The sequence below is a fragment of the Sorex fumeus genome, unplaced genomic scaffold (genome assembly GCF_029834395.1).
Source record: "Sorex fumeus unplaced genomic scaffold, SorFum_2.1 ptg000033l, whole genome shotgun sequence".
NCBI classification, from domain to species: Eukaryota; Metazoa; Chordata; class Mammalia; order Eulipotyphla; family Soricidae; genus Sorex; species Sorex fumeus.
In genome coordinates this window covers 12,958,064-12,983,826 of record NW_026606090.1, presented here as the reverse complement: position 1 = coordinate 12,983,826, position 25,763 = coordinate 12,958,064, and the positions used below count along the sequence as shown (strand labels likewise).

At 40.2% G+C, this 25,763-nt stretch overlaps 1 protein-coding gene across 1 annotated transcript in view; it reads right to left on the bottom strand.

The window, feature by feature from the left end:
• Window positions 1-25,763, bottom strand: part of TNKS (tankyrase) — a 191,223-nt gene that overhangs the window by 84,835 nt on the left and 80,625 nt on the right. Inside the window, exon 4 of the mRNA XM_056116682.1 lies at window positions 258-294. Within this exon, the coding sequence (XP_055972657.1) occupies window positions 258-294 (37 nt within the window). The remainder of the gene's footprint in view (window positions 1-257; window positions 295-25,763) is intronic.

The window sequence follows — 25,763 nt, the reverse complement described above, 5'->3', positions numbered from 1 at the left end:
GCTGGGCAACTAAGGTTTATAGGTATCTTAAGAAATGTTCTAAATAAAATTAACCTTACAATCATCTCCACACTGAAAGACTGTATCGTTTAACAGACTGATCATGTAAAACAAATGTTTAAAATAAAGTCTCTTCCACATAATTGCATAAAATCCAAGCGAGACAATAACACGCTATAATTTTCATAGTCTCCACTGCCCTCCCCCTTTCTCGCTTAAATGTATTATACTCACTTAAAATGAATGGAATCACTTACCTAGCAGCTTCTAGGAGTTCGTCTTTCTTGTATTCACCTAGATGATTGCAAAATATCATGCTGTTAGCATTTGGCAGAAGACAGATGAAGAAATGCAGTAGGCAGCAAATAGAGAATTAAATAGAGAAGAACAGAAAAAGAGAGTCCACACCCCGCTGGGTGATGGAGCCGTGACGTTAGCCAGCTTGTGAAGGCAGCATCACCAGTGCCTTGGAGACGGGCAGCAAATTGACGCAGCTTCTTGTCCAATCCTCAGATGAAATAGCTTTCTTCAGACAACCAATGAATGCGAAATCTCATGTCCAGAAACACATTCCCTCTGATAACAGCATGCCAGCTGAAGACAATGTCCCCTCCCCCCTTTCCTATTCAGGCTGTCACAGTATACTTGGGAAGCAAAATACATTCTCAGACAAAAGCAAAATAATGTTCCCCTTTAAAGGTACAAATGACTAGCCTTCCGGAAAAGCTGTTTTATTTGTAAAGGCATGGAAAGTTAAAACAACAACAACAACAAAACAACAACAGTAATTACCATTGCAGAGCTTGAGAGCAATGAAAAAAAAATCTGAATCATGAAAGCTTTGCCTCAATAGGGCAGGTCTGTATACTAGGAAGACGTGAACTCCGTACCAAATGCTAGGAACCTCTCGGAGGCAGTACTCCAAAACCCAAACACTGACTACCTTACATGACACAGCGATAACATTAAAGTGAGAGTATTCTGATGAACTGCATTATTTATACAAATACCAAATTTGTATACAAAATACAAAAAAAAAATCCTAACAAAAAATATTTAAAACTATTTTTGAAAGGAAGTTATAGTTAAGAATGAGCAGATATCCAACTACTGTGGATAATTTTCCCATTCTATTTTTTAATGTCCCAAATAAATACATATATAAAATTTAAAACTTCCAAATGAAATTTCTTAAGGTATTCAAGATCTGACAAATTTTCTTTGTAAGTTCAATGCATGAAAAAGGAGGTGCAGCATTTCTTCATTTAAAAAGTAAAAAGACTAGGCAAGACTATGATTCAGCTATAATACAAGGATTAAGTTTGCCATTTCATTAAGAAGTAATTGTATGAAGTGTGAAAGCAAATAATTATACGAAAACCAGGAGCAGAATGCAGAGAAGAGAACATACAATTTTCAGCTAAATGAAAATTCTCCAATAGCTTAAATTATTTTAAATCTTGTTTGTAAACGTGAATTTATTTGCATTTTATTTGTTCTCTATAGGGTACAGAATGCTGATGTGAGTAGTATAAAGACACTGCAGGATCACCAGCACCTTATTTCTTTTTTTAAGTTTTACATCCCATCATTAAGTTTTGAATCACTAAGTTTTGTATCATTAAGTTTTATTAGCCCTTCATTAAATTTTGCATCCTATCTCTTAGTTTAAATTTTGTCTTGCCTTTTTCAAGAAGATTACGTTAAGACCTAGAAATCAGGAAAAATTACTTCAAATCAGGTAAAAGCTGTCAACCATTTTCTCCTGAGGGGAATATGTACATATCAATAGTTACTAATCAAACAATGTATACAGATAAACTAGAACTCAGGGCTTTACAACCTTAAGAATTAACTGGTCTTTCCAGTCCTCATGCATTGCTTTCCAGGTTCCTTGATTGACAATTTAAGACTCATGTTATTATTATATTATATATTATTATATCCCATGGCCACTAAGATTTCTCTCTTCCAAAGTCAAAGGCTTAACTTTACTAAACATTTTAAGTGGTGACAGAAAAACCAATTTTGAAAGCTTCTAGTAAGGAAAATAGCATAACCCAAACCTGCAAATGCCTTAAGGATCAAGAGCAAAATAAAAACATGGAATCATCTATAAAAGACTATATGCCAGATTCAAAACCAAGACAGACACATCACCTCCAAACTTAAGGAAATTTGTTAAATCAGACTGGAAAACATAAGCCAATTATTAAGAAAAAATCTTTAGAAACCTATTAAAAAGCTAACAAAGGTGGCTCTAAACAGGATTAATAGAACTTTGGGTGGTTTCTGGAAGAGGGATACTGTGCAGAGTTTTGAAGGAACAGGAGATTCTCATATAAAGAAGGGAGGGAAAACAGTGATGAGAATGAAAGAAGGCGGTCGCTCTGAAAACCTGAAGTAGAGGAACCTGCAGAGCGGTGAGTAGAAGCAGAAAAGAAACACAAAGGTCAAGAATAATTCTTTGAAATAAGTTTGAACGTTATTTTCAAGACAATGAAAAATAAGACATTTTAACAGGGGAGTATAAAGCATAGACTTAATCGTGAATTTTAGTATATGAAATTTTTCTCTGCTCTTTAGTGAACTTTTGTTGGGGGGAAAATTGGCAAAGGGATGAGGCACCAGAATGAATTCTGACCAAGCTCATATTTAAGATTAAGCTTATATTTCTGATATATTGTAAATAAAATTAATATTTTGAACTGAAATGAAAATTGCTATCTTGAATTCTAAATAATATTGAAACATGATTCTAATATGCTAAACAAAATGTCAAGTATCGTAGAAGTTCATATCTATATGAACTCATCAAGTATAGCCTATTTTCTACAAAAGAGACATTTCATGCAAAGAAAATGTTATTTGCTCAAGTATAAACTGCTAATAAAACCAAACTTTTTAAAGCAAACATGTCTATGCATCCAACAGTTAGACACAAGTATTACAAATGACTTTCTACCTTTACTATTAAAGCTCCTCCTGCTTTAATCAGCCTTTCTGCAGTACACGGCAACATCCACTATCTGGTGCCCAAGGACCACAATCGAAAACAGTCTAAGCTATTTTTCAAATGCTACATTGCAGGAACAACCAACATAATGAAATTAGAGTCCCTCACACACTCTGACAACAAATCAGAACCATTTACTTAACAGTCAAACCACCAGCTCGGTTGCATTTTAGCTGAAAATCAGAAAATATTCTGGCTGTGACTATGGTGCTCTGTGGAGCATTTATATTCTTTAATAACATCCAGATAAAGGCGAGTAATAGATCAGCCAGAAAGGAAACTCGGCAATTATAGTCTAGCAGCCGAGAATGGAGAAAATAGATGCTGGAAATATTTTTCTTTGATTAGGATAAGTGGGATAAGAAAATAAACTGCAAAGCTCCTATTTTTGTAGTCTTGATTGCTTTTATTAATAAAGTAATGTTGTAGTACATATAAAGATAAGCAAATATATGTAGAACAGGAATGAAAGAAGAGGGGGAGTGAGAAAGAGTGAATTAATGTACTGAATGAGCTAGCTTATCAGAAAGGTTAAAACTGTAACTTCCTTTGTATTTCTCTTAGGTAATTAAACCTCTCTCCTTTAGTGTAGAGGCGAATTTCCTTTTGACTAGAAATGAAGAAAATTTGCATCAATAAATAGAAGCTGTATAGTGACATCTCAATTTCAATATTTTAAGGATCTTCTGTCCCTTCCTTTAAGTATCTGACAGGAACAAAGTGGACTTGGTTGTATAAAAATGTCATTTGGTTTTGTTGAAATGGAACAGCATGGGAAGATTATAAACACAGAATCATAAATGCTTAAAAAAAAGGACTGAAAAAAAATGGAATGATCTCTCTTCTACTTTGAGACCATGCATAATGCATGTTAGACAGTAACGTCTCCTGTTATACGCAATAAGGGAGGTGTAATTTGAAAGATACCCCTCTCTCCTGTCATCTCACCCCTCAATTTCTGAAACCCTGTGCTAATATCATCTGCAACATATTCACTCACCACAAATGAAACTGGTGCTAAGGTAATTAAATTAACTGCCTAAGGCCTAAGTATTATTCCCTATCAGGTCCTCAATTAAGCTAACATCTAAGCACAAATTAGCTTCTGAACTAAGATAGTAAGTACTTACAAATCTGAGCTTTGGAAAAAACAAAAGAATAATAAAAGAAAATGACGACAAAACTATTTTGAAAACTAGGGTCAGGGATGTGCTCAGCAGTATAATATGTAACTCAAAATGTGTGAAGCTTTGGGTTCAATCCCCAGCAATACACACACAGAAAATACTAATTTTAAAAACGGCAACTAGTAGGGGCTAGAGCAATGGCACAGCGAGTCGGGTGCTTGCCCTGCACACAGCTGTCCTGGGTTTGATTCCTACATCCCATATTCCCTAAGCATCACCACGAGTGATTCTTGAGCATCAAGGGTGCGGCCCAAAAACAAACTAAAAAGACAACTAACCTTAAGTAGACAGCACATATTTACATAATAAAACCAAATCTATGTATCAATATGAACTGTTTTAAGGTGTGTGAACTTTCTTAAGAATTTGGGTGCTGCGGTTCGCAAAACATTGAGTAGCTATCATGTCTGGTCTGTAGTCTATTTTCAGCATGCATCTCTCATCCTGGGAGGGTCCTCCCAACACCCTTTACTTGGTGCTCCCCTCTCTATCTGAGCTGTCTTCTCCCTCAGCATGTAACAAAAGGGAATGCCCTGTTACAGGGGTGGGGTGCGATGGGATGGAGGGGTGGCGGAGGGGAGGGATGCTGGGAGCACTGGGGGTGGGGAATGGGCACCGGTGGAGGGATGGGTACTCAATCATTGTATAACTGAAACCCAAGCACAAAAATTTGTAAAGTCAACAACTGTACCACATAGAGTTTCACTAATAAAAAATTTTGTCAACACATAAAATTTATAGGGTCTGCCTTTTCATATTTGAACCAAGGGAAAAAAAACAACGAAGAAAATTCATTTCAGATCTAAATTCAAACTATTAAAGCACTTTTGCAATTCTCATAATGCTTTTATTTTTTATTTATCCCCCCTCCCCCTGCCCCACCCTACCTCTGTGGCAGGGCATTCCCTTTTGTTACATGCTGGTCATACCCAGCAATGCTCAGAGGTTACTCCTGGCTCTGCATTTAGGAATTACTTCTGGCGGTGCTTGGGGGACAATATGGGGTGCCAGTGATCGAACCCAGGTTAGTCATGTGCAAGGCAAACACCCTACCCACTGTACTATCACTCCAGCTCCAAGGGCATTCCCTTTTGTTCTCTCTCTCCTTTTGGGTGTTGTGGTCTTACATGCCTCCTCTTAACCAAAGAAAAGGATCTTAAAAATTCTCTTCCTCCGATACACATAATTTATGCCTACCATCAGAAACTTGGAAAATAATTATAAATTTCAGGTATCTCCACATATACTTTTAGAGTGTCATGCATACAATGCTATAACACCATACTCTCCACCAGAGTCCCTCCACCTTTCCCTGTGTCCTCTACCCCTAAACTCCTCGTGTGCCCCTGCCTCCCGATTCCCATAATGTCCGTTCTGTAGAGATCAGTTCTCATGTTCTGCTGGCCATTTGTTATTCCCTCACTATGTTTATTTATATCCTACATATTAGACCATTCTTCTTCTGACTAATTTTATTCAGCATGATGCTTTCCAGATCCATCCATGAAGTCAGAAACTTCTTTAGGGCCTTGTTAAGAGTGTTTTTAATGAGTATTTATACGTCATTTTGTAGTCCAGTAAACTATTTTCCTTATTCTTATTCTTAAAATTGTTACTGCCAAAAATCTAATCCTTTTTCCCCTTCTGATTACCAAAAAACCATTCAAAACACAGAATACAGGGAAAACACTGAGCTGCTTGATTAAAGATCTGGATGAAGTTGTAACTCTACCATCAACTTTCTTATATGATTTTATCTTCCCAGAAGTCTCCACTGTCATCTGGAAAACGAGAATGAGCGGTTAAATGATCCTTGAATTTCAGCTCTAAAATTGTAATCCTGTAAATAATTCTCAACATTAGTCAGATGTTTCTATAAGATAGTTTCAATGCTGCTCCAAACATAAAATTATCGGGGTAAAACCGCTACTAAACTATTATTAAAAAAAAAAAAGTAGCACCTGGAAATTATACAGTGGATCAGTGAGCAATTTACCCAATATGTATTACGTACATGCTAAAAGTTCTAAATTTTTGGTAGCACTGTAACACTGTCCTCCCTTTATTCATGAAGTTGCTCGAGCAGATTCCAGTAACGTCTACATTGTGAGACTTGCTGTTACTGTTTTTGGCATATCGAAGACGCCACGGAGAGCTTGCCAGGCTCTGCCCTGCAGGCGGGATACTCTTGGTAGCTTGTGGGCTTTCCAAGAGGGATAGAAGAATCAAACCTGGGTCAGCTGCATGCAAGGCAAACTCCCTAAGGCAAGGCAAACCCACTGTGCTAAATTTTTGGTAACAGTCAAAAAAAAAAAAAAACAACTATACATAGATAGCTCTTTGAGAAGAAATCAGTGTTTTGGTTTAATTCTGATGCTTAACTACAAATATTTCTATACTAAGAAAAAATATTTTTAGAAAAGGGATGGAGCGATAGCACAGCAGGTAGGGCGTTTGCCTAGCATGCAGCCGATCCTGGTTCGATTCCTCTGACCCTCTTGGAGAGCCTGGCAAGCTACCAAGAGTATTGTGCCCTTATGGCAAAGCCTGGCAAGCTGCCTGTGACACATTCGATACAACAAACATAGTAATAACAAGTTTCACAATGGAGACATTACTGGGCCCACTCCAGCAAATCGATGAACAACGGGAGGACAGTGCTATAGTGCTACAGAAGAAAAAAGATATATTTAAGAAAAAAACATTTACTTCAATGTGAATGAAGATATCCATAAATTAAGAATCATCTTATCTGAGAATAATTTCCTTATTGTTTTAGGAAACTATAGATGTTTCATTTCACACAGAACTGCTAAAAACTCAACCAATGTGCAAAAGCATTTCAAAAAAAAATATAATATTCAGACATAACAAAGGCTCTGAAAAAAATATGCAATGCAAATAGCAATGTGTCTGTTAATGATTTCTTTATAAGAAGTAACAGATCTCTCTTAGCCCCAGAAACATTTAACACATATATTCTATTTATGGAAATCAAGTAAGATTTCAAATAATTTTTGAAGTAAAGTAAGATTTCGAATAATGTTTTTGACATTTTGTCAATTGTACTTAGAAAATTTTTTTAATTTAAAAATATTATTTGGGTAAGAGATATTACAGGGACCCCAGCCCCAGGAATAAGTTTAACAAAAGAGATGAAATATGAATAAATAAAACTATAAATCACTAGTAAGAAAAATAATAGTGGACAGTAGAAAATGCAAGTAATAGTCCCTTTCATGCACAGGAGGATTAATCTGTCAAAATATAAATCTTTCCCAAAGCACTAAACAGATTCAATGCAGTCCCTGTAAAAATACCCATCACCTTTTTAAAAGACATAGATAAAATGGTCTTGAAATTTATATGGAGAAATTACCCCACCACAAATACAATGAACAGCCAAAGCAATCCTAGGAAAAAAAGAAGTTTAAGCCTCCCAACTTCAAACTATACTATAAAGCTATAGGACTACCAAAACAGTTTAGTCCTGGAACAAAGGCTCTCACACCAAAGGAACAGAACTGAGAATCCAGAGACTGATCCTTAAACCCGAAAGCTTTGTAACTGCTCTCACGGTGATTCAATAAATAAAATTATAAAAAATGGGAAAAAAAAAGTAAGGCGGAGTTCATGCACAATTCAATCAGCGGCTGAATAAATAGCAGTACTCCTACATAAAAAAAAAAAATTGAAAAGAACCCAAGTCCAAAAACAAATGACTTGATAAAGAAACTAGCACAATATACACAGTGGAATACTACTTGTTTTTAAGAAAAGTTAAAGTCATGCAATTTGCAGCTATGTGGATGAATCTGAAAAATATCACGTTGAGTGAAATTAGTTAAATCGTGGACAGACACAGATTAATCTCCCTCACAAGTGGGACATAAAGAAACATAAAAGGGAATAGCAAATACCCAAAGTAATGGAAACTGAGAGCTGAGAATTGGTCTTCAGTAGAAAGCTTAACATGAGTGTCTGTGTGTGTGTGTGGGGGGGGGGGCGGGGGAGGAGATTTGGGTGGAAGGGCTTAGAAAGTGAGATTGTGGTGAAGGAAAAACAGACACTGGTAGACAGACGGTGTGGTGCTGGAATGTTTTATGCACAAAACCCAATAGTAACAGACAGTATTGTAACCCACAATGCCTAAACTTAAAATAAATTTCAAAATGTAATACAAAAAAATTACTCATCAATACACTGGCTCAGCTCTTCACATGCTACCTGTCTGAATGCAAGTTTCCGCCCCAATAGAAAACCAGCAGGACGGTTCTACTGTACAAGAAGGAGACATCCGCAACATTGGCAAGTATCGCCCGATCAGCCTCTTATCTGTCATATACAAGCAATTCACTCGAATCATCAAGAATAGGATTGGCAGAACACTAGATGAAAGATAACCATGCGAGCAAGCCAGGTTCCGAAAAGGATTCAGCACGATCAACCATATCCATACAGTAACCAAGCTCACTGAGGTTTCTCGGGAGTTCAAGATGCTGCTGTCTAACGTCCATCGATTTAAAGAAGGCCTTTGATTCTGTTGAGACGGAAGTGGTCATCGAAGCCCTAGCCAAACAGGGCATTCAAGCCCAATACATCAAGATCCTCCGTGAGCTGTATTATGGATTCACTATCAGGATATCGCATTCTACAAGGAAGTGATCATTGACGTCAAGAGAGGGGATCAGCAGGGTGATACCATTTCACTGAAACTCTTCAGTGCCACCCTCGAGAACGTCATGTGACAACTGGAATGGAAAGGAATGGGAGAGAAGATAGATGGTCGGCAACTACACCACCTCTGCTTCACTGATGACATTGTTCTAATAACACCAAACAATAGCCACGCGGCACAAATGTTGGCCGACTTTGACCATGAGTGTGGAAAGGTCGGACTGCAGCTGAATCTCACGAAGACAATGTTTATGAGAAACAAACTCATTCCTGACGTTCCACTCGCTCTCAACAGAATGAACATCTCTGAATGCAACAGTTATGTGTACTTAGGTCGAGAACTCAATATGAAGAGTGACCTGGCAGCTGAGTTGCGCAGGAGGAAAAGAGCGGCTTGAAACGCCTTTAAGAGCATCAAAGAAAGAGCTAAGACAATGAAGAAACTCCAGCTCCGGGCACATCTCTTAGATTCCACTGTTCTTCCTACATTAACATATGCCTTAGAGACCTGAGCCCTACGAAAAAAGAATGAGAACACTATTTGGGTCTCCCAAAGAGGAATCGAAAGAGCTATGCCTGGAGTATCACGCTTCACTCAAGTGAGAGAAAGAATCTAGAGTTCCGACCTCCGTCAATGATCGAGAATCAAGGACACTGTCTCGTTTGCCAAGGTGCTGAAAATCAGATGGGCTGGATACATAATGCAACTTGGAGATGATGCTGGACTAGAGCCTGACTGGATCGCACAGGACATCAAAAGATTGCGTGGCCACCAACCTACGAGATGGTCAGACTTCTTTGTCAAGACTCTGAACGTTCAGTTTGAGGCTCTTCATGTTTCTGGAGCGAGCACACGCCATTGGGCTACACTAGCACGCGACAGGGACGAATGGAGGCGTTATTGGCGTCCCCCTTGAGCAACTCGATGAGTAATGGGATGTCAAGTGATCAATGTAGCACTGTAGCACACTGTCCTCCCATTGCTCATCGATTTGCTAGAGCTGGCCTAGTATGGTCTCCATTGTGAGACTTATTGTTACTGTGTTTGGCATATTGAATACATCACAGGGAGCATCAAGTGAACCAGAAAGCGTCGCAGTTCTGGTGGCATCCGGTGAGCTCTCGCTGGCCCTTGAAAATCTGAGGGAGAGGGTGTAAATCTTGGGTGAGGCTGTACCCATATCTGCAGGAGGTCTCCAAGGTGTACAGCTTCTGGCATGTTGGAACAATGTAGGTAAGGGAAGTCGACAAGCCAGATCCGTAACTTTCCAATAAGGATTGGCTATAAGGGCTGGGTAGGTCTGGCTGGGGCACCAAGTAGAGTTGGGCCCGTAAAACTGGACTAGGCGCAGCCAACCTCCCCATGCCCGGGGCATCCCCAGCTGGCCCGCCTCCACCCTGATTCCCAAGCCTTGTGGGTCTCTCTCCCTTGATTCCCCCCCTACCTCCAGGAGGGGGGCATGGGAGGGGGTGGCGACGACTCTGGAAGCGAGCCTGGCCCTTCCCATGGATAGCCCCAGCTGTGGTGGGCAGGGAGGCCGTCCCTGGGGAGCCGGGTGGGCTCATCCCCCCTCTCCCTCCGCCCCTGGCGGTGGAACTGCTCCCAGGGCCCCAATTCCATACGGTGCCTCACCTCGGCAAGGCCAGCACCCAGCAGCCTACTTAGAACTGGTGTGGACCAGGGGAATCCGACTGTTTAGTTAAAACAAAGCATCGGCAGGGCCCGCCGGGGGTGTTGACGCAATATAATTTCTGCCCAGTGTTCTGAATGTCAAGTGATCAATTAAAAAAAATTAAATTCATGGGGCCAGAGTGATAGTACACTGGGTATGATACTTGCCTTGCATGCAGCCAATCCCTGGAGTCCTATATGGTCCCCCAAGCCTGCCAGGAGTGACCACTGAAGGCAGAGGCAGGAGTAATCCATGAGCACTGCCTGGAGTGGCCCCCAAAGCAAGAGCAAACATTAAATTCACTAATGTTGGATATTAAAAGTTAAGAAAGAACTTTTAGATTGTGTCACAGAGAAAGTTCTGATTTAGCAAAGGGAAGACATAAGTGAGGGAAGGAGGAAAAGAAAAGCTCTCATTGTAACTATGGCATAATGTGGTAATGGCAGTTGGCTTGGGAGAAGGGAAACACTGATTTTCCAGTCTTCCACTGTTTGTTCCCAAAAGTGATGTTTTGGAAAGTCAAATTCATATTTGATCCAAAAATAGTTTGGCTAACAGCTTTGCAGCTTTGTATTCTTTGATTTACAATCAGTGGCCCTTTTTCTATCGCTATCAGCCCACAACTTCTTACAAGGAAACCCAAACCCCCGAAAGTTCTAAAAACTCATTTAGCAGCAAAACTTGATTTACTTAAGCAGTGTACATGGGTATCATTCATTGCAAATCTATTAATGTTTGATTACAGGAGACTATCTAAGCTCCCACTGAGATGTTTTATAAAATATGATAGACGTACAATCTTTACCTACTGAAGAATAATTTATATAGGGTAAAGTTCACCCATTTTACATGAACAATTCTGTGCATTTCAACTATGTAAGCTAAGTAAGTTATGTGGCTATTACTAAAAGATAGAGATCACAAAATATGTATGCTTTTGAATCTGCTTTCTTTAACTCAGTATAAACGCTGGACTACGCATCAGGCTGTTCTCACTCTGGGCGCCCCAGAGGAGGGTGGGTGAGAGCCCTCCCTGCCACAAGGGGCCCAGCCACAGGAGCTGACCTTCACTACCCAATGGCCACCAAGCTCCAACACCATGTTTGATGGAGTTTAGACAGTAGGCAACAAATTCTCTCTCTCTCTCCCCCATATATATATATATATATATGCCTCTCAGAGAGCCAGGCAAGCTACCAAGAGCATCCCACCCTCACGGGCAGAGCCTGGCAAGCTCCCCGTGGTGTATTCACTATGCCAAAGCCAGTAACTATACCCAAGTTTCATTCCCCTGACCCTAAAAGAGACTCCAATCATTGGGAAAGAGGAGTAAGGAGAGGCTGCTAAAATCTCTGGGCTGGGAGGAATAGAGACATTACTGGCGCCCGCTCGAATAAATCGATGACAGTAATGACAGTGATACAGTGATAAATGCTTCTGTGATCTCTACATGCCATTAAACAAATCAGTTTTTTATTCCTTTAGAATGTTTAAAGTATTCCATAATATAAATGCACCTAAATGTTCTCATCCATTTACTTGCTGACAGTGTTTGATGACTATGAAAAAGAGGTTCCATACATTAACAAAACAAAAAACAAAAAAAAAATAGACAAGATTTGGGTTTTTATGTTTTTGTTTTGGAGCCACAGCTATGCTCAGGGATTACTCCTAGCACTAGAGTCAGGTATCGCTCCTGGGGAGCTTGGAGGCTGTACGAGGTGGTGGGAATTCAACCTAGGTCAGCTACATGCAAGGCAAACTCCCTCCCTTGGTACCTTCCAACAAAATTCTGAATGAACATTTTTCATCTTTCTTGGGCAAACACCTCGGAGAACAGGTGGCCAGATTGTATAATGGATGTATGCCTAAATTTGTAAGAAACTGTCAAATCATATCTTGTAAAAATCTGTGGGGAGGGGGTATGGTGCCACCAGCAGGTCAACCTGTACCTGTGAGGCGAGTGTATCAGCAGGCTGATGGCACCGTCAGACTTTCAGGTACACCCAAATTGCTGCTGTGCCCTTGGCCAGACCCCAACAACTTGGGGCAAAGTTTAGCAAGAAAGTAAAAGGCCAAAAGTTAAGTATGTGGGAGACATACCCACAAACCACCTCTAGCTCAGCTATATAATTGGAGGCATGACCTCTCTGGTTCTTGATCAAACTGCTTAACGGCCATGAACCCAGAGAATCAGAAACGAATCTCAGAACCCAACGGCTTTTGGCAGAAATGCGTCCTGTTCCTGTAGTAGGTTACTGGCGCTGGGCCAATCCAGGTGGGAATAGGTTTTGTGCCTTGGCCTTTTCCCCCTGTGACCGCCATCCTCCAGAGGCCACTGGACAGTCAGGTTTGGGGCTGCAGTGACGAGAAACGCGGAGCCTCACAGGATGGGGGTGGAGCCACCCTTTCCTCCCCATCCCAAGGAGACCCCGAGTCGCCACCTATGAACAGCTTCTCTGGCTCCTGATCAAGCTGATTAATGACCATGAACCCAGAGACTCAGAAACAAATCTTGAAACCCAGTGGGTTTTGGCAGGATTGCGTCCAGTCCCCGAGGTAGATTACTGTCATCAGGCCACCCCAGGTGGGAATAGGTTTCGTGCCTTGGCCTGTTCTCCCTGGCGGCCTGGTGGCCGTCATCCTCCAGAGGCCACTGGACAGTCAGGTTTGGGCCCACAGTGATGAGACACATGGGACCTCACGGGATGGGGGTGGAGCCGGCTCTTTCCTCCCCACCCCAACGAGACCCCGAGTCGCTGCCCAGGAACAGCCTCTCTGGCTCCTGATCAAGCTGCTTAATGGCCATGATCCCAGAGACTCAGAAACAAATCCCGAAGCCCAGCAGCTTTTGGCAGAAATGCACCCATACCATGCAGCAGGTTACTGTCGCCAAGCCACCCCAGGGGGGGATAGGGTGCTGTCCCTCTGCCTGCTACCCCTAGGCAACTCACTGGCCATCTTCCAGAGGCCAGTGGACAGTCAGGTTTGGGCCCTCAATGATAAGACATGCAGGGCCTCATGGGATGGGGGTGGAGTTGGCCCTTTCCTCCCCATCCCAATGAGACTCCAAGTCACCATCCATGAACGGCCTTTCTGGCTCCTGATCAAGCTGCTTAATAGCTATGATACCAGAGACTCAGGAACAAATCTTGGAATCCAGCAGGTTTTGGTAGAAATCCCTCCAGATTTAAGTGTTAAAATTTTAAAATTTCAAAATTGCGTGGCCAGTATTGCAGCCACACAACATCGTATGTTATTCATAACTAGCAATAGAAAACAAATTTTTTACTGTTGCCTTTTCAGCAGATCTGAGTGTTGGGGTAAAATCCCAAATAATAATGGTGGGTCTGGTGTCAAAATATTGAATGTAATCAAAGTAGAGAGAGAGTAATGTGGAAATCAACTGCCCCTCAGGTAGGGCACGGGTGTGGGATGGGGGGATACTGCGGGTTTTGGTGGAGAATGGGCACTGGTGAAGGTATGGGTGTTTCATTGTATGACTGAGACTTAAACCCAAAAATTGTGTAACTGCTCTCATGGTGATTTGATAAATAAAATTATTAAAGAAAAAAAAAAGTAAGGTGGAGTTCATGACCAATTCAATCAGCTAATCAGTGGCTGAATAAATAACAGTACACCTACATGAAAAAAAAAACAAAACCTAGTGATACTGAGGGGTTACTCCTGGCTCTGCACTCAGGAACTATTCCAGGCGGTGGAGTGACCTTACGGGATGATGGGGTGTGGGTAGAGAGAGATGCCATATGGGATGATGAGGATCAAATGCCAACCCACTGTACTTCCTATCTCTCTGGCCCCAACAGAGGTCAGCTTTGACCACAGCCAGATGTGGCCCAAAGCCCCCATTTCCCCCCAAAAGAAATGAATGATAATTACTTCTATGATTTATGCTCATGTAAACAATGAAAGTTTTCAGAGGTATGTTCTACTTTTGGAAACAAAAGAAACTTCTCTCTACCAGTTATTATATTTTAAGCAAAGTTCTTTGTTTAATTTTTTGTTTGTTTTTGTCCTATACCCAGTGATGCTCAAGACTTATTCTTGACTGTGCTCATGGATTACTCCTGGCAGAGCTTGGGGATCATATGAGGAAGGGCTGAGGATGGAATCCGGGTCAGCCGCATTCCTTGGCCAGTGCCTTACCCACTGTCCTTCTGTTCTGGTCACAGCAAAAAATTTTCTGTTAATAAATCTTACAATTTGTATTTACTGGGGAAAAAAAAATCTGTGCGGAGGAGGGCTGGAGCAATAGCACAGCGGGTAGGGCATTTGCCTTGCAAGTGGACAACACAGCCAACCCAAGTTCAATTCCTTCACCCTTCTCAGAGAGCCCAGCAAGCTACCGAGAGTATCTCACCCGCACAACAAAGCCTGGTAAGCTACCCATGACGTATTCGATATGCCAAACACAGTAACAAGTTTTACAATGTTACTGGGTCTGCTCCAGCAAATCAATGAACAACGGGAGGATAGTGATAGTGATAGATTTTTTTTAAGATTGAAAGTTAGTTTATTGTCCAGTAAAGGTAGGTGGCTCCAGGTCCCTATCTTTACGTGCAGGCCTCTCCTTTACCCGTAAACCTGGTCCTGTCCCATGCTGCTCTCTATCCTGTGAGTGCCTTCCCAGTCTCCAGCCACCACCCCGTGTGCAGGCAAGATCCCTATGTTCCATACCATCACTGGGCATCCCAGCAGTACCCCAGCAGCTGTATATAGTCTCAGGTTTCCTACTCTCTGGCGACAACCATGTGCGAGTGAGTGACAGTCGCATGCTTAGCACATTATCCCCTCCTGGGTGTCTAAGCCTGGTCTGGGTTTTGCTCTTGCTTGGTCCTTAGATGCTCGCCTGTACCAGGTCCTGTTCAGGCTCAGGCACCCTTCCCTGACCTGAGAGTCCCGTAGAGAGAGAGGTGGGTCCAAAGAATGCATGTTCTGAAAAGGGAGGAGAGAGAGGGTCTGGAAACAAGATTTTCTTGAAGAGATGAAATGTGCATGCTGGTTTTAAAAAGCAGTCAAAATAAATTCTTTTTGAAATACTTTTAATAAACTATTTCATATTAAATATTAAGAAACTTCACTGAAGGGGAAAAAGTAATTTTGGATATTTTAATTTCTACTGAGAGATTTTCTTCCTATAAATTTATCAAATACCCTCATAAAAAGTTATCACTGAGTCTTACTAAAATGATGTTACCATAAAAATTAACTTTCTAGGAACACTCAAGGACTAAATAAATCCAGATAGCCAAGTTTTCAATATAAATGCCAATTTAGCATTTTAATTCCTCTGCTCTTGATAGAATTTCTTCCTGCAATATTATATATACTTCTCTGCATTCAAAAATAGATTATTCCAAGTCCAATGCAACCCTTCTTGACAATTCAGAGTCAATTACTCTTACCCTCTACCAGATCATACAACAATATAGCAATGCTCTCTAGGTCTATTAAAATGAAGAATAGTTGTTATAAGTAGATACTAATCATAAATAGCTCCAGAATGTTATACATTTTGATGTATAATTTATCTTTCCTTTTTGCTAATGAAGTTCTTTAATGTATTTCCTTTTAATTTAGAATGACTCAAAAGTGTTAATCCAGTAGAATAGAAAAATGTAAGGCTATATATGATTTATAATTTTTAAGTAGCTAGTTAAAAAGCTAAACAAAAGACATCATTATATAATGTTATAACATAAATATAGTAATACCTAACTCTTACTACATGTCTGACATGTTTATTGACTGAACTCCATAAAATCTTCAAGGCTTTGGGTCTATATCTCGATTTTACAGATAAGAACACTAATAGAAGGTCATATTACTAATGCATTACTTCCTTTTGTTGTTTTGGTCGAGCGGGCCCAGTAACATCTCCATTGGAGACTTTGTTGTTACTGTGTCTGGCATATCGAATACTCTGGGTAGCTTGCCGGGCTCTCCGAGAGGGGCGGAGGAATCGAACTCGGGTCGGCCATGTTGGCCGCTTGTAAGGCGAACACCTTACCGCTGTGCTAATTTTTAACTATCAAACATGTACTGGTTTATAATGCTACTTTATTCTGTCACATTCTGGAGATTAGAGGTTTAAACTAGACCAGCTGAGACTCACAGAGAAATTAATCTGCCGAAAAACTCAGGCATATGGGGTTTTGAGACTGAAGTCTCCAGACTCTCATGGAGTTAGGGACAGGCTACTTCCCCCATCTTGCTGTACTTCCAGAAGTCCCCAGCATTCACGCCCATGAACCACTTCTGGCGCCATGTAAGCTTATCCAGTGGCCATGATTCAGAGATTCAAATAAATCTCAAAAGTGTCACTGTTACTGTCCTCCCATTGTTTATCAATTTGCTCACGCGGGCCCAGTAATGTCTCCATTGTGACAACTGTTACTGTGTTTGGCATATCCAATAAATATCTCATGGGTAGCTTGCCAGGCTTTGCCGTGCGGACGAGATCCTCTCGGTAGATTGCTGGGCTCTCTGAGAGGGGTGGAGGAATCGAACTTGGGTCGGCCATGTTGGCTGCTTGCAAGGCAAACGCTCTACCCGCTGTGCTATCACTCCAGCCCATCTCAAAAGTGATCAAAAATAAATAAATAAATAAATAAATGAACAAATAAACTTGATCAGCAAGGCTGCTCTTCTAAGGGAACCTCTAGGAGAGACCAAATGGCTTTATCTTTTCTTGCTTCTGAAGGATGCCCTCATTCCTTGGTTTTTGTGTGACCTCTATCTACCATCTTTCTTCCTTCTTGTAAAGTACCAATTGTGCTTATGCTTGTCTAGGACCTACCCATATATTTAAAATAATCTTCCATCAAGTTCTTTAATTTAATTACAACTGTAAAGTCTTTGGACTCAAAACAAACATTCACAAATGCTGGGAATTACGGAATGCTGGAAATGCTTGTAGACACATGTCCGACGACCATTATTATGCCTGCCATAGCTAGTACTGGCAACTAAGGAGAATCTGTAACTAGCTAACTCTCTCAAATACTGCTCTTTTATAGATGGAAAATACTGGTACCCTTACATTTTGTCAGTTAAGTATTGTGAATTAAGTATTCTTAATCTGATGTGTGAGTCTTTACAATGAGCTTTGTTTTCCTGCCTTTAATTGCTCCCTACTCCTTGTACTTCACCTTAGAAAAAACAAAACAAAACAAGATCTATGCCGGGCCAGAAAACAGTACAGCAGACAGTACATGTATCTGACCCAGGTTTGATTTCAGGCACAACATCCATCACCCTCACCCTGGTCATCGCCAAGTGCAGCCTTACATGCCCCCTGCACTGTCAGGGTGCTCGGAGTATCACCAGCACTGCAGGGCCCAAGCAGCACCACATCCTCTGGCCTTTGCACTGAACCACTGGCTGGGCTGGCTGAGGTCATTTATGGGGGCCTTAGACCCCCTGAGTCCTGCTTGGGATTCCCTCTCCCACTAATCACAAACAGTATACAAACAGTATAATAAAAAAATACTAGGCAAACACAAACCAATCTCCAGTGGGTTACATCTTCAAATTGTTTTCTTTTTTAAAAGGGGGAAAGGGCGACAGAGTGTATGGCTCACATCCAATGATGCCCAGGGGTTAATTCTGACTCTGCGCTCAGTATACAACCCCAATTAGTGCTTGCGGGGGGATCATTTGTGGTGGTGGGGATTCGACCCAGGATCTGAGGGACTCAAGGTACGTGCCTTAACACCTGTATTCTATCTCCAGCCCTCCAACCTACTTTTAAAAAACACAACCTTCGTAGAGTCCAAATAATTTAATACTGGCATAATTTAATTCAAGTTTATTTAGTTCATGCTGTTTGCTTGCAAAGCTGGTATTCATAGCTACTAGAATATAGTCCACAAACCCTTTGAAATGAACATTCTATAAGTAACTCAATCAAAACTAATTTTCTAGAAAATACTTATATATTCTCCTTTTTGGATCCAAGAATGAGTTTTCTGGACAAAAAAACAGTTGCTTGTAAGATTTTCACAGTAACCTTTGCTATTAAATAATATAGGCAAATAATGATTTTCTTTCAGGGCTACACATGCTTTGTAAGGGCATCAGGAAGAAATGAGAACGAATAAAGAAGAATATAGGAGAAAGAAGAAAAAGGAATATAAGAAGGAAGGAAAGAGAAAGGAAGAAAGAGCAGAAGCATTATCTAAAAAGGTCTGACTAGAGTCAAGATATATTACTGCTGTTTGCACTCTTATTTATCATCCTAAGGAGGAGGTGATACATGTACTTATCCACACTAGCTTCTATTCAATGTAGCTGATGGGGTTCTGGTTTGGGACTCCAGATAAGTCATAATCAGAAGTACTGCCTTTGGAGTCAGACATTTAGAGTGAACCTCGTTCTGCTATTTACTAACTAGCCAAGTGAGTTTTATCACATCATCTCAACTTCCTCTAAGCTTCATGTTTCTCACTGTAAAAGGAGAAAGAAAAGACTTCTCTTAGGAACTGTGCTAAAGTTCAGGGAGAATATAAATAAAACATCCAACCATACTTGAACTCAGTAAGTCTCCAGTTCTGGATGACAGTAACAATGATAATAACGCCTTTAAAGTATAAAGCATTTCATTTCTAACCATTGTTTTAACATTTCTCCCTGTAAACACCAGGGTTTACAAAGGAAGTAACAGAACAGGGATGCAAGCAACTTCAACATCAATGAGGGAATTTTGATTAAAAAGAACCTTTAGGGTTCTGAAAAGAACAATCTTCACCCCCACTACCATAACAAAAAGTAACATTTAACTGAAAAGAGGAGAAGCATTTTATCTTCTTTCCCCAAATCTTTACTAAGTCCCTAAAAAAACAGTAATCACAAACTGAGAGGAAAAGCATGGAAACTGATGGATGACATTAACAAAACAGCTGGGAAAATAACATTCAAGCTTTCAAGGAAAAAAAAAAAAGCAGCTCTTTGAAGAATTTTTTTAAAAAACATGCAGATGAACCTCTCTTCACCATACAAAAAAATTAGAACCTTAGTGAAACTATTTCCTCAGTAGAGAGAAAACCTCATTCTGAAATAAAGATGCAAATATTAGGAGTAAATACTAATCAGACAAATATATGATATTGATTAATATCCCAAATGCTAATTTACTGACTCTCAGCAGCTTCAAGTATATTCACATGTCAGTAATAGTTAAGGCACATTAAAAAAAATTTTGAATTTGTTACAATTTTTCTTCAGTTCCCAATTTTAACTTCAGATTTAGTTTGTTACATGATTTTGGGAACTGCTTATGAATTTTTCCATATTTTAATCTACAAAAATTTCCAACACTGCAATGCAGCAAATATGATGAAATCTGACTTATATGTTCATAAATAGGCAGCATTTTAAAGCATGAGGCTTGAGATAAATTAAAACTAAAATTTTTCTGGGATTCGTTGAATAATCAATACTGAGAAAAGGCAAGTCAGCTCATTAACAAAGACAATTTTCAAACTAGATATGGCCAAGGAGTTCATACAAAACAGTATTTCTAAACAAGGTCACATCATAGCTATAAAGATTACCAGGGGTTGAAGCTATAGTACAGCAGGAAGGGTGCTTGCCTTGCACAGGGCCAAACTGGGTTCAATTCCCAGAATCCCATATGGTCCCCTGAGCATCGCCAAGAGTAATTCATGAGTACAGAGCCAGGAGTAACCCCATGTGCATCGCCAGGTGTGACACCACCCCCCCTTCAAAAAAAAGGAAAAAAGAAAAAAAAGACCAACAATCCTTCCTTCAAAGTCACTGCTGCTTTTGAAAGAGGATGGAGTCAATATCAGTTCCACTGATCCTTGAGAGTCTATGTGCATTCATAGCTAAAGGACAGGAATGTAAGATTTGCTGGATTGAAATCTCAACTCTATTTTCTTCTCTTGCTCCTTGGAAAGAAGGGAGGGGGCAGGGAAGAGGAAAATTAAAGAAAGGAACTCAAACTGAGATCTAAATAAACTGCTCCCTATCTCCATCTTCTTGAAAATCAGGTTTCAAAATTATATGTTAACTTGAAGGAACAACTAGGGAACCAGTTGTGAGTACAAAAGCAAGCACACCTTTACCCTCAAGCTAGACAGGAATTTCTTGTGTTCACGTTTTGCATAAATGTTCGGATCATTTGATTATCTCCTGATGGCTATAGAAGCAAGTACTATATATTTAGTAGAATGCTGCTGTTATTAATGAGAATAAGCCAGAGGAGGTTTTATTCGCCTCACTTTACTAAGTAAGTAAAAGTAAAGGCCCTCCCGTTGATCATCGATTTGCTCGAGTGGGCCCAGTAACGTCTCCATTGGAGACTTTGTTGTTACTGTGTCTGGCATATCCAATACTCTCGGTAGTTTGCCGGGCTCTCGGAGAGGGGCGGAGGAATCGAACTCGGGTCGGTCATGTTGGCTGCGTGCAAGGCAGACGCCCTACCCACTGTGCTATCGCTCCTTTATTGTATCTATGTCATACAAAGCTTCTTTAGAGAACCCAGAAGTAAGTGAAGAGTAAGCAAGTTCACTTAGTTCTAAGTTTAGGTAAGCTTCTATTGACACTGCCGAACAAAAATATGAAAAAAGCAAAATATTTTAACTGGAAAAATACACAAAAACTTTAGAAAATCGTAATGCTTAAAAGCTATTCAAATCAAACCAGTAATTGCTGAGCACTTGACTTTAGTTATTTCTTCAGTTAATCAATGGCTCTTCTTCTTTGTTCCGTAACATCTTCTAAATTGTATGAAAAGTCATTCATAGTTCTTCTGTCTGTTCCCTTACTTGAGCTCCTTGACTCATCTTTTATATTCTTTATTCATCCCTAGAAATGTCAATGTATGTGATATTTCTAAAGAGGGTGTGGGAAGCACCTACATTTGTCACTTTCAGACTCCTGGAGTCAAACATATTTCTTAAAAATGATGTCTAATCTCAAAGGGACTGCATTAAGCAACACAGGAGTCCGTTGTAGGTATAGATTTAAGAAACTATCACAAGGTCAAAGGAAGATTTGTTTAAAAAAAGATAGGATTTGGATATAGATTTAGAAAACAGCATTATTAATAAGGACAGAATAAAATAATGGATGTGGCAATTTGAAGCTGCTGAATAAAAATATTACACTTTCATCTGCGAAAAATATTTAACCAAATACAAATAAATGTAGCTGGAAAGCACGAAGTTGGCTAGCTATAACATTTCAGCTTCAGAAAACAAGTCTCCTATCTTAAATGCAAATAGTTTTGAGGACAGGGCTATTTGAATGTTATAGGGGGAATTTTTTTAATGACAACTCATAAACTAACTAAATATACCGCCATTTATGTGATGCAAATAACTTATTTTCATTTCCTCTTTTGTTTTTTCCAGAATACCGGACTAATTCTACGCGGTTAGCCTTTTATAAAGTTAAATAATTTCCCATTTTATGCATACAACATGTTTGGTTTATCCAATGAATGGACACTGTGGTGCTCCTGACTGTTGGCTATTGTGACCAAAACTATATTGATATTTCTTGCATCTCTTTCATTTTCTTGAATAGCTAGATCATGTAGACATCCTATCTTTTTTTTTTATTTTTTTTGTTGTTGTTGTTTATTGTTTTTTTTTTATTTATTGAATCACTGTGGGAAAGGTTACAAAGCTTTCAGGTTTATGTCTCAGTCATGCAAATATCAAACACATTTCCCTTTACCAATACTTATTTTTTACCATGAAGAACCCCAATAAAGCCCCACCCCCACCCCTCCCCGTCCCTGTGAGGCAGATGAATTCTAGTTAACACTCTATCTGCTTTGATTAGATTCATTGTTTCAATAAAAGATTCACCACTATTTTTTAGAGTTTACCCCCGCCCCCCCAAATCAGACATGCTGAAAAAGCATTGTGAAGTGATTTGCTTTCTACAGCTGGGTTCAAGAATTAAATGTTGGTTTTGGATTTCTGCTATTTTACGTATTGACCCTGGAGGTATTTCTACTGAAAGTCAGATAGTTAAGAAATTGGTTTCTGTGTTCTGGAGTCGTGGCCGTGCTGGAGAGCCGCTAGTGGGGGGCAACTGGTGGCCTCGGTAGGGCGTGAAGGGCGGAGCGAAACGCCCCCCTTCCCATGAGGTTTTAGTCGCCCCCACACTCCCGGCTCATACCTGCTGTCCACAAGGCTACCATGTGGCTGCCATCTTTCTTTCCAGAGAGGAGAGGGCGAATGGGGCAACACCCTTTCCCCTCCGGCAGACTTGATGGCCTGGATCAACGCATAGTCCGTTCACTTTTCTGCTCCAAGCTGCTGGGTTCTGCATCAAGTCCTTGTGCTTCTGGGGCCATGGCCGTGCTGGAGAGCCGCTCGTGGGGGGCGACTGGTGACCTCGGTAGGGCGTGAAGGACGGACCGGAACGCCCCCCGACCCATGAGGTTTTAGTCGCCCCCACTCCCCCGGCTCATACCTGCTGTCCACAAGGCTCCCATGTGGCCGCCATCTTTCTTTCCAGAGGGAGGAGGGCGGAAGGGAGCAACACCCTTTCCCCTCTGGGCAGAAATGATTGCCTGGATTAACACATAGTCCTTTCACTTTTCTGCTCCAAGCTGCTGGGTTCTGCATTAGGTCATTGTGCTTCTGGGGCTGTGGCCGTGCTGGAGAGCCGCTCGTGGGGGCAACTGGTGGCCTCGGTAGGGCGTGAAGGGCGGTCTGAAACGCCCCCCTTCCCATGAGGTTTTAGTCGCCCCCACACTCCCAGCTCATACCTGCTGTCCACAAGGCTCCCATGTGGTCGCCATCTTTCTTTCCAGAGAGGAGAGGGCGAATGGGGCAACACCCTTTCCCCTCCGGCAGACTTGATGGCCTGGATCAACGCATAGTCCGTTCACTTTTCTGCTCCAAGCTGCTGGGTTCTGCATTAAGTCCTTGTGCTTCTGGGGCCGTGGCTGTGCTGGAGAGCCACTCGTGGGGGGCGACTGGTGACCTCGGTAGGTAGACATCCTATCTTTATTCTGAAGGAATTCCTGCTTTCCATATTGGCTGCATCATTTTACATTTCTGCCAATACACAAAGGTTCTAATTTCTCTATATCCTCAACAATATTTACTATTTCTTTTTTGATTAAGCAGCAGTTATCCTAAAGGGTATCAAATCCTCTTAATACAAATTTCCTTAAAATCCCTATCAAGACCTAATCAAGCCTAGTGATCAAGTCTAATCCCTATCAAGTCTAATGAATGACTTTTTGAAAAATAAAGACTAATATTCCAAGATTCCATAAGTCTACAATATGGGTCAAAGGCAAACCTATCTGAATAATTTCTCTAACCAAGAATTACTTGGTTTCTACTTGATCTCTGCCATCCTTCCACCAACTTAAAATTTATATAATTCCATAAATTTATACAAAAATGTTCATATTTTTATTCAGAGTACAGTTACTATACAATAGGACATAAAGAATTACAGTATTTGCATACCCTTATTCAGGTTATCCTCCCCAAAAGTAAAATATTAATTTTCTACATACTGAAACTGTATGAATGTTTGAGTTATTAAAATATGTCACTTATTTACTAATATTTCTTCACAATATAAACCAAAGTTTACATACTATGAAAGATGAGCACATTTTCTAAGTATACCTTTATTTATTCTGTCTGGAGGTGTTCCTCAGCAGTGCTGGGGGCCACCAGGGTAATATCCAAAAAGTGTTAGGGGCATGGAATGTAGTACTGGAAACACACCCAGACTATACACTATTTCCTGCCCCAGCCAAACCCCTTACTCACTTTTAACTAAGAATTAAATTATCTCCTTCAGGAATGATTTGAGAAATAATAACACAAACAGAAAAATGAAAAAGAAATGATGGTTGGTATTCCAAAGCAAATTAAATCTTATTTCAAAGACAACCTTTAAAGACTTAATTATGGAGGAGAGATGAGCAGGGGTGAGTTCGGGGGTGAAGGAGATGAGACTGATGGAGGAAAGTGGTGACTCTGGAGGAGGCCTAAGGGCTGGAACTTAACTACAACAAACACATATATTGAGCAGTATTGTAAATCACGGTGATAAAAATAAACTTTTTTAAAGATTTATTTTATACATAAAAAATAACAGTTGGACAAGTATACAGATTATTTCACTGGCTGATCATGTTTATAAAGGATGCCATTATTCTGATCCATCTGCAACAATGCACATTATTTGTCCTCAGCCCCAGAGAGCATATAAATACAAATTTTAAACTAGGTGGACAAAGTAGATAACTGTTTCAAATAAGTTCATATGCCTATATAATTCACAGACTGTAAAGTTTTAAGGAAAACTCTAGCTGAGAACACTGAACATAATTCTTCCTTTGCATAAACTCATTCTGTGCTAGATTTTTCTTTAATCATACATTTATTCTGAGCAACTGTATTTTAACTGGTATTACTGGTCATTTGTACAATGCTTTCTGTAAACAATACCCAGGAACAGTGACAAAGACAATAAGAATGAGCACAAAATTTCAGCAAGCTATTTTTCTTGACAGTCTGAATTTTTTTTTCATTTTAATACACTTAAAAGACTTAAACCAAACACTTATACATCAAGCTCATAAAGAATTATTTGCAGTTGTCTGGAAAGGAAAAACATCTGAAATCCTAGGGGTCCAATAATTTGCTCTGGAATTTAAGAACAGTGATGTTATTTGATGCAGTAAAACAATGAAACCCTTTAAAATTCATTCTCTGCTTTGCGTGAAATGTTATCTATTGCTTTTATGACAAAGACTGAACTGAGAAGCTTTCACATTCCACAGAAAATATGGGTGATAGATAGACTTGTGGAGAGAGACATACCTTGGGGCAGATAGGGAAAAGAACAATAATTTCTGAAGATATTTTAGAAAAGGGATGTAATTTATCATCCGAAGGAGCCATAGGTGGTTCCACCAAAGCCATTGTACGAGTTAGTGTCTCTCAGTCCCTCCTTCCAGCCATGTGCGTACATCTGCGCACATACAACACACACTCTCAGAGGGTATCCTTTTATGTCATGTGTATTCTGCCACATTAGTTTCTCTGAATATTTTCTGAATGAATTTCAAAAATGTTGCCCATGTCAAAGTAAAAGACAAAAATTACGAAAATTCCAGACACTGCATCAAAATAAGCAATTTTAAAGCATTTCTAAAGCACTTTAAAAATTTGA